The sequence below is a fragment of the Colias croceus genome, chromosome 21 (assembly GCF_905220415.1).
Source record: "Colias croceus chromosome 21, ilColCroc2.1".
Classification (NCBI taxonomy): Eukaryota; Metazoa; Arthropoda; class Insecta; order Lepidoptera; family Pieridae; genus Colias; species Colias croceus.
Genome location: NC_059557.1, coordinates 6,236,805 through 6,246,307, shown reverse-complemented (window position 1 = coordinate 6,246,307; position 9,503 = coordinate 6,236,805). Strand labels below are relative to the sequence as shown.

The window sequence follows — 9,503 nt, the reverse complement described above, 5'->3', positions numbered from 1 at the left end:
GTCAGTGGTCTTATCTCGCACGATTATGTTATTAACAACACCACTATTAATGAAGTCGACACTATTAGAGATTTGGGTATATTGGTGGACAAAAAGTTAACTTTTTTACCGCAGATAGATGACGTAGTAAAAAGAGCTTCAAAAACTTTAGGCTTTGTTACTCGCAATACAAAAATGTTTAAAAATACCCAAACAAAAATTATCTTATACAACTCTATAGTAAGAAGTATAGTAGAATACGGTTCTGTTGTCTGGCGCCCACACTACGCAACACATATCCTCAGATTAGAGCGTATTCAACGCAGGTTTACAAACCATTTAGTGTTCTGCGCAGGCGAATCAAAGAAGCTGAAATCGTATGAAAGCCGACTGAAAAAGTTTAATATGACATCGTTGGAACAACGCAGAGATCTGTTGGATATGGTTTTTCTGTACAAAGTCTTTCAAAATGCAATTGACTGTGAGAAGCTACTTAATCAATTTAAATTCAATATCCCTAAGCACTATCCAAGGAAACAAATTACGAACTTGCTATTTGCACGTCCAAACAGAACTGTTCTGGGTCGCAACTCCCCCATTCCTAGACTATGCACCTTACACAATAAATATAGCAACTCAGTGGATATTTTCTCAGACTCCCTCTATAAGTTTCGGAAAGCAATGCTTAACATTATGACTTAATTCTTTTTCAAATTCACATATTATAATTATTGTCAGTATGTCCGTAATTTATAGGTTAAATGTAATAACTTTTTTTTTAATATTGCCTGCTGTAGTTAATCAGAATTCTTTAATGTTAAGAGCACACACATTTCATTTTTGTTTAATTTGTATTGTATGTAGATATCGCCTAATTTATTATTAATTTTTGTGAATGTAGTGTTCATCTGTAATAGTTGTGCATAATAATGTGTAAATCCTATTGTTACTATTTAACGAGAATGATACATATGTAACAACTGGTGATGAACCTTTTTAATAAATAAAATAAATAAATATTCCTTATGCGAAACGAGCGGCATAATATCGTTTATTAGGTGTGTTAAATCACTTCCTGATTGTATAGTGAATATTGATCATAACGTAACTGTGTTATAAGTTATAACTCTATGTTACACCATTAACTTGATTGCCTGAACTATGGGAAAACTTATTGACAAGTGACGAAGTGGTGTTAGGCTTGTTAAATTTGTACTGGTTTTCATGTTTGTTGCTAAGCGGATATACAAAGAAGTTTGTATGATATAAGAAGATGGTCGATTGTAACATTTTTTATGTATAACTATAATGATTTCACTATATTTTTTAAACGTCAGGTACATTTTCATTTAATTATTTTTTATCTTTAAATAGGTCTGTAAGTATATATTTTTTGACAAGAAAAAATTAAATAAGGTGATCGCATATTATTAAGCGTAAAAATACGATCTAAATTGAGAAGATTTCTCCATTTGAAAGTTGGTTATAATGACAAATTGAAAATTCTTTGGGTCACACTCTGCGAGTTTAATACAATGAATTGAAGATATTTGGGAACATAATAACGTTTAAGATCTATTAATCACAGTTAGTTCAGCCCCTCACAGATCTTGGCCCAGTTCACCATTAATATTAATGATAACACGGGTTTCAACGAAAATGTCATTTTATGCTTACACAATAAATCTATTAGGTCTTTACTTTCTATACCTCACAAATAATTAAGCTAGAATAATATTCGCAAAACTAATTGGTTAATAATTAATTATCCTAATGATTGAAATAAATGCATTAATCTTATCACTACATAGTATAAAACAAAGTCGCTTTTTCTGTCGCTATATCATGTATGCTTAAATCTTTAAAACTACGCAACGGATTTTGATTGTATTTTTTATAGATAGAGCGATTCTCGAGGAAGGTTTTAGTATATAATTTATTGGGTTTAGACAAAGCGAGCGAAGCCGCGGTCGGGTCGCTAAGAATAATGCATTTTCATACAAAATCCCTGTGTAACAAACTTAGCGTAGGTTTAATGAGAATAAATATCGTAATAAAATAAAGGCTGGCCGCCGACAATTGTTAGAGTGAACTTGAGTATTTAGTAAACTGAACAATTCAGACGGGCTTAGGGTAGTTACACACTTAACGTCTTGATATTTACCATTTTGTATGTGGAATGATATAAGAGCAAATTGGTCTTATTGTAGAGTATTCTCTACTTGTCTTTTGAATGGAAATTATTCACGGACATGTTTGATAAGTATCTTACTGAAAGGCTGTTTTCTTGGTTGTTCACTCACAGTTTCAACACTGTAGGAACTTACCAATTTACTTCATCGGATCATTTCTGTAGCATAGGCAATAGGCATTTAGGCAAAATGACAGTCTCTACTTCAAACTTTTTTTAATAAGAAAGTTATCATATCTGAAATATTGTAATTCAATCCACGTAAACGTAATCCAAAATCAATTTCCAATTATAAAACAGAACAACCACCGCTCGTTAATTAAAGCTTGTTTTTCTTTTTTTTTCTGAAGTTATCCGTCGTAGTGTGAAACTACCGTCATTTCTACTAAATATCGCGGTTTAACGTGAGCTTACTCTGCCCTTTATGCATTCCTAATTCAGACGCCATGCGGGAAGGACGTGTTGACACTTCCACACTACAACGATTACATATGCAGCTGTTATGTAGAACCTAGTTATACAGTTTCTTGATAATATAATGCAATGAAAATGCTACACTGTGCGTACATTTTGTTTGTTGGTTTCATTTAGCTACATGTTTCAATAATTTGAAACATTCAATAATAAATTATTTACCTTATAAATGACTTGAATGAAACTTTTATAAATTAATGTTAATTAATATATCCATGAATTAAATTGTACTTATTAATAATAATACCTTGAATAAATACTGTCAAATTAAATACACATATAAATATTTGTATGCCAATTTGTTGGCGAATTGTGCAGACGTAATTTTCTTATAAAACATTTGTCACCACAATATTTCTGACAAAGAAACTTTTCGTGTTTATGTTCATGTTCCATTTCCATTTTTATTTTTATGCCATTATAATGATTTTATGCTGGTGAAAACTTGTAGTTTTATAGTTACCAACAATCATAAACACAAACATAATTTAAGATATTCATTCTGTAATGTTAAACTCGGTAATACTTTTTTTAACACTGTTCATTGTCTCAGAGAATATTGTTACAAAAGTAAGAAGTACTAAAGGTGACATTTCTAAGACGCAATTGTCCTGTGTTGTTTCGCTAGACTCGGCAATTAACGTATAAATTCATTATTCTTTAATTTGGCTTCTACGACTTAACATGTTCGAACAATATAAAATAATTAAACTAGTAACTGTAAATTATACAGTTTAATAAACTACTAAATTATAGGTACCTTTTATGAAACTACACACACACCCGGTTCTTTCCATAAATGAACTAGGAAAAAAAATACGCACCTATGCGTTCTTGTTGATTTTTTAATAATTATAAAGAGACCAACTCTTCACCCCCAGCATTGCCCTCTTTCTACCAAATTAAATATCAAAACCTTCCTCCCTCAATCACTATCTATATTAAAAGTCCGCTTCAAAATCTGTTGCGAAGTTTTAAAATTTTTTCCATACATAGGGACAGACAGACAGCGATAGCGACTTTATTTTATACTATTTAGTGATTTATTAAGATCATAGGTACATATATGTGATAATTAGCATATAAATGAATCATTAAATAGTTGTTTGTGTTTTATTTTTACAGCTAAAGACCTTGTCCTTGATGTTTATACATATGAAAATACCTATATATTATTTTCATGTAATACGGCCAACATGTTATTATTGCCCTATCATAGTTGAAGGTCATAGAAATAAGTGTTGTTTGTAGGCCATAATTAAATGTGGATTGGAGAATCATGTAATTAATAAATAATAAACTACATTTAGTTTCTTTGATTATGTTTTAAGTCCTGTCAGGTCTGGAATATATATTTTCAGTGTTCAAAACGTTAATATTTTGACTATATTTATACCAAAATTTACTTTGATTGGGTTCATGATACATAAAAAAATTGTTAATTTATTATATTGTAAATGAAAAATATCATGTTAACATGATTCTGTAATTAAAGATAGAAATATAAGACCTTATTATTAAGTTAGACAAGCATTCCTCTAGGATTTGACTCAAGTTATTGACCCTGGATTAATCGCAGAACTTAAAATATTCTGAACCTAATGTTTAAACACCATTTGGATAGGAATTCAAATTATAATACGTCCTGGGACTCAGAGAATATGCTAGGGAAAGTATATTCCATACTTTGTTTTATTGTGTCTATTTCTCACGAGAAAAATGAAAAATCTGATGAGGATGATTTCAAAATTCAAGTGAATTTTTAACATGTTCCTTAATAACTAAAAATTGGATGATGTTTTATATAGAAAATATTTATTTTATTTTTTAAACTCGAGATCAGATTATAGTTTAAGTAGATTATTGAAGCTTATATTTTAATAAAGTGTTTAAAATATATTGTTTGTAGGTTATAAAGAGCAATATCGCTAATCGCGTAAGTCACACAGATAAGTTCTACGCATTCGTAGCACTCTCGTAGCAAATTCGTAGCACGGCTTCGATTGATCGTAGCAAGTTGAAATAAGTTTACAAGAATCAATGACATTTCTGGCTTATCCAATGTATAATTAATGTATTATTTTCATAATTACATACATTTAGATTCGAAAAATAACATTTCAAGATAAACAACAGAATAGAAGTTGGTCAATGCAACTTTAAAGTCGCTTTCGATATAAATCAATGTCAAATACAATTCACTTAAATTGATATTAACGATACAGGTCGTCCCTTATATCGGAAATTCACCTGAAACTGTACAAAGGGATGATATCTAGCTGGGTTTATATAATTTATTGTAGAAATAAGAAACCGCGAACGTTTCAATACGGTCATGAAATTTCTCTCCGACGCTTCCTGTTTCTGGGTTTGTTATTGATTGGAGCGCATATTATTGCGAATTGCAAATTTGCGAACGAAAATATTATTCGTAGATTATTCAAGGAAATAAACATATCACCAAAAACATTTTCATTTTTTGAAGTGAAACTTCTTTATCCGGGTTGGAAAAAAATTTAGTGTCTGTTTTTTCGTTACGCGTAACATTTTTCCGTTACGCGCCATCTTTTTCTTATCCCTACCACGCGTGATCGACGTATTTCTGTAAAGTTGCATAATAAATAGTAAATTATTTTTTTGAAAAATAAGGTCATAAAGAAGTTTCACTTCTTACGTGTGAACACGCACACATTAATTTATTTATTTGTGATTTTATTATTCTTATTATACAAATTTAATATCTTTATTTTTAATAAATTGATCTCCATAACGTAAAACGAAATACAGGAATAGCAGCTAAATTAAGATCTTGCGTATTTTCAGATCAGACAGAAGATTTCTGACCTTTATAAGGAATGTGAACTTCTTACCCTGTTAAGCTAATGATTGAAGAATATTATTTGTTATGTTTTAAATTTAAATTAAAGCATCTATTTTAATATTAAATTATCATTTTTATCATACGATAGGGTTAAGGGTTTATTTTCTTCTTCACTATTATAAAGCACTTTTTATATTTTTTCAACATCCATTCTTCATTATATTTTTCTTTTTCATTTCCATACTTTGTTATAAAATTAAATTGGTAGGTTATACAATATTTTCCTTACTAATTGAATTTAACATCTCGATATCACGGTCACATTGAATAATATTAACAACCGCCTATTCAAATGAAACAATTTATTCATGAGATATGACCAGCGAATGAAAAACTTTACCCCATTACGAAATTATCCAGTCAATTGTGCCTAATTTTTGTATTGAGACCTTAAACAACAATAGTAGGGTAATGACCGGGATATAGATTCGATTTTTCAAGATTTTTCTGAGTTCATGATACGGACATTTAGTTATCTTACCTTTTTGCTTAATAATTAATATATGTATAATATAATGCTGAAGAATTTATTTGTTTGAACGTGCCAATCTCAGAAACTACAGGTCCGATTATAAAAGCTGACTGCATTAAATTAGTGTCTATAACTTATCCTTAAATAGGTTTGAAATGAAATTAGGAAATAAACACACCTACTAATATCACTAGCATAAAAAACGAGGTAAAACATATACATTAAAAATTATTTAGCGTGTGAACATTCTTTATATAAATAACATGTAAAAACTTAGTTGTACTGAGAATTTTAATACGCATTACAATAAATTAAACTATTTCGTGTACTTCGCATTAGGCAATACTGGCTAATTGCTAAAAGCACGAACGTTTTTCTACCTTGTAATCTGCTTAGTTCCTCTTTCCTCGTACAGTTACTTACATATTTTGTAAAATTAAATTGTAATACTGAAATGATTTAAAAGAGCAACTATGGAGTTTCTTGCCGATTCTTCTCCATAGATACTGCTTTCCGAATCGGTGGTAAATGTTAAAAATATGTATTGACGTTTCAAAAGTGCTTCTCGAAGAAGTCTAATTGAATAAATAAATGTTTGAGTTTGAGTTTGAGTTTCCTTGAAAGCATGTCATTATTTATTATTAACGTTAAAATGCTTGAACTTGATTTCACATTAAGTTCCTCAAATATAAGCCTTTTTTGGATAAAATATTGATTACACAAAATAAAGACCCAGTCTCAAAAGATCTTAATATGAATTTTCATTTGCAATAAATATAAGTACATGAAACTTGGATTTATCTGTATGATGTTGATGAAACCTTCTCTTCTTTTTTCTATAAAATTATTATTTTCAAACACTATCAAAACTTCCTACTCGTAATGTGATTTCTAGATATGGTCTCTGAATTTAAATATTTTGATTATCGTGTAGTTTTAATCCATACTACAAGCGAATTTATCTTCAAGGTAGTCGGAATAACGCAAAAATAGTATAATTTTATGTCTAGACACACTGCTGTCACGACTAGCCAAATACTTCGCAATTTATTGGTCGAAGGAGCACGACGTGTCTTACTTTAAGTTTTTGTTTTTTCCGTAGCGATTAAGTTGTGTTATTTTATATTATGTTTTTAAAGAAATAATAGTTGTTGTTTTATTAATATGTGTTTAATATTGCAATAATAAAATTATGCAATAATACCAACACCACGTTACTTTTTGTTTTAAAATACCGTAAGCTTTAACGTTGCAATTACGATAAACTTGACACGAAATAAATCATGCTAAATATTAAATAACATATGGATTACTGCATTCACAAAATGTTCGTTTCTCAAAAAGTGAATATTGTATTACTATAAGTATGTAATTTAAAAAGCCCATCCATTTTCCGACCGCGCAGACGATCCCTTAACTTGTTGATCGATGTAGCTACGTACGGAAGGTGAACAGTGACGTAACAGCTAGCCTTGCTGCAGCTGAGCGCACGCCAAGTTCACTCTATATAATAATTGTACGAGAAAATTACAGTGTAACAAAAGCTTTCAGCATCAAGTTGCGAACTATAAACTATTGAACTTAAGGTTTGAAAAATTAATATCTATGAAAATATAACTAGATTTCAAGGCTCTAAAAATTCTTCAAAAATCCAATAAAGCATAGTCTTCCCTTACAATCGGTCATAAAATTCACACCCGTTCTAAAACACGAAACGTGAAATAACAGTCGATAAAAATCACCATAAATTGAACATATAAAATTTTTTATCTGTGCGATGTAAAGAATTGCGTTTTCAAAATCCAAGGTCTATGTTACCTGGAGCGGCAAGGGGTGCGCCATTCGCGCCTAGACCGCCGGCCGGGATGGGCGTCCCGCGAGTCAGCAGCACCGCGCCTTCCGAGCTCGAGCTCGGCCGAGCGAGGCGACCCCACCTGTTGATCGTCGACGACTCGAGAGAAGCACGCCTGAGCGAAGGTTAGTGGCCTCTCTTACTTGAATTTTATATTTTTCTTTTTCGTATTTCGCGGTTTAAATTCTGCAATAAGTGATTGTTCATGGTAAAGTGTTTTTTTATTTATTGAAAGTTGAGTCTTGCAAATTGGACGTGAATTTAATAATTTATTAATTTTGTGTTACCACTTTAGGATATTTTTTAGAATTTTATGATATTCGTGAGTCGTGACCTGTTGCAGTTAAGGTTTTATTTATTAGAGTTATAAAATATTGTGGACACGTTTAAATTTTCAAAGCGACTTATTAGAGCTTAAAAGTCGTTGACGCGAGAGTTCGTTATGCTCTATTGAAATAAGCGTTAAAAATTGAATAGCAAATTAGTAAACAAAGAGATACTGCTTTTATTTGAACATTTTTAAATTTACGCATAATTTTAATACGATTGATGTCAGGCTTATTGTATTACAATGAAGAATGATTATTTTACTAAAATATGTTAAACATCAAAGTTTTTTAAATTATTCATGTTGTAATTTTTAATCCTATGTACGTTACGTTGTGTAGTTTTTTTCTAAAGACAACCTTGAATTTTAATTTACAGCATTACTATTATTTAACAAATTTTCATTAAAGATCTTTCTAAAATATATTTTTATCAGAAATCGAGAGCAATAAACGCTAAAATGAATCCTTTTCGGAAAATTTCAAACATTTTATGCAATGATGTAAGTTAAACTATTAAATTCATAAAGTTAGAGACAAACTCGAAGTATTTGTATCAAACTACTGAATAACCAATAACAAAAGCAATTTGAAATTCATCCAAAGCCATTATAATCAAACTTCACTAATGGAAGACTAGTAATGGGTCCGAAACTCTAAACTTATTTAAAACATATTATTTTGTAAAGCTTTATCTGTATGCCTTTTAAGGATTTGCATTATTAACAAGAATTTAAAATATGATTACAAGGTTTTGAAGTCTCCGTTGTAAATAATAATGAAAATAAAGAAATCTATTTTACCCGACTTCAAAAAAAGGAGGAGGTTCTCAATTCGGCCGGTATTTTTTTTATTGTACATTTATTTTATATTGTAGTATTTAAAAGTAATCGTTGGAGATTTTTGTCTCTAAGAATTAGAAATTTTAAGAATATACGTGATGAACATAATAAAACTGAAATGACTCTATGATTCATTAACAAAGAATAATAAAATTCACTTGGATATGTTACAAGATTTATTACATTAAACTCATTTTTTTATTATTACGGGTAAAATAAGGTAGTTTTCTTTGACCCAGTGAACTACGTCCCACCTACATAATTTTATACTTGATTTTGATCTTGAATAAAATTTTTCGGATATTTTTATATTATATGAATTTTTCGTTTTGTTTTAATTATGCTCCAATATTGAAATGGATAAAAAAGCCAAACCAACGATTAATTAACGGCATTTAATAGAAATTTGCATTATGATTATATTAAACGATAGGATTGAAAATAATAATTGGCCGTACCAGTATTTACATTGATAGGTTAAAATTT

The 9,503-nt window shown here is 29.9% G+C and overlaps 1 protein-coding gene across 1 annotated transcript in view; it reads left to right on the top strand.

Annotated features, from left to right (window-relative positions):
• The first annotated feature begins 7,858 nt into the window (after positions 1-7,858).
• The window catches only part of LOC123701197 (synaptotagmin-10-like), an 89,733-nt gene continuing 88,088 nt past the window's right edge, over positions 7,859-9,503 (top strand). Inside the window, exon 1 of the mRNA XM_045648595.1 lies at positions 7,859-7,974. Coding sequence (XP_045504551.1) covers positions 7,863-7,974 — 112 coding nt within the window. The 5' untranslated portion in view covers positions 7,859-7,862. The remainder of the gene's footprint in view (positions 7,975-9,503) is intronic.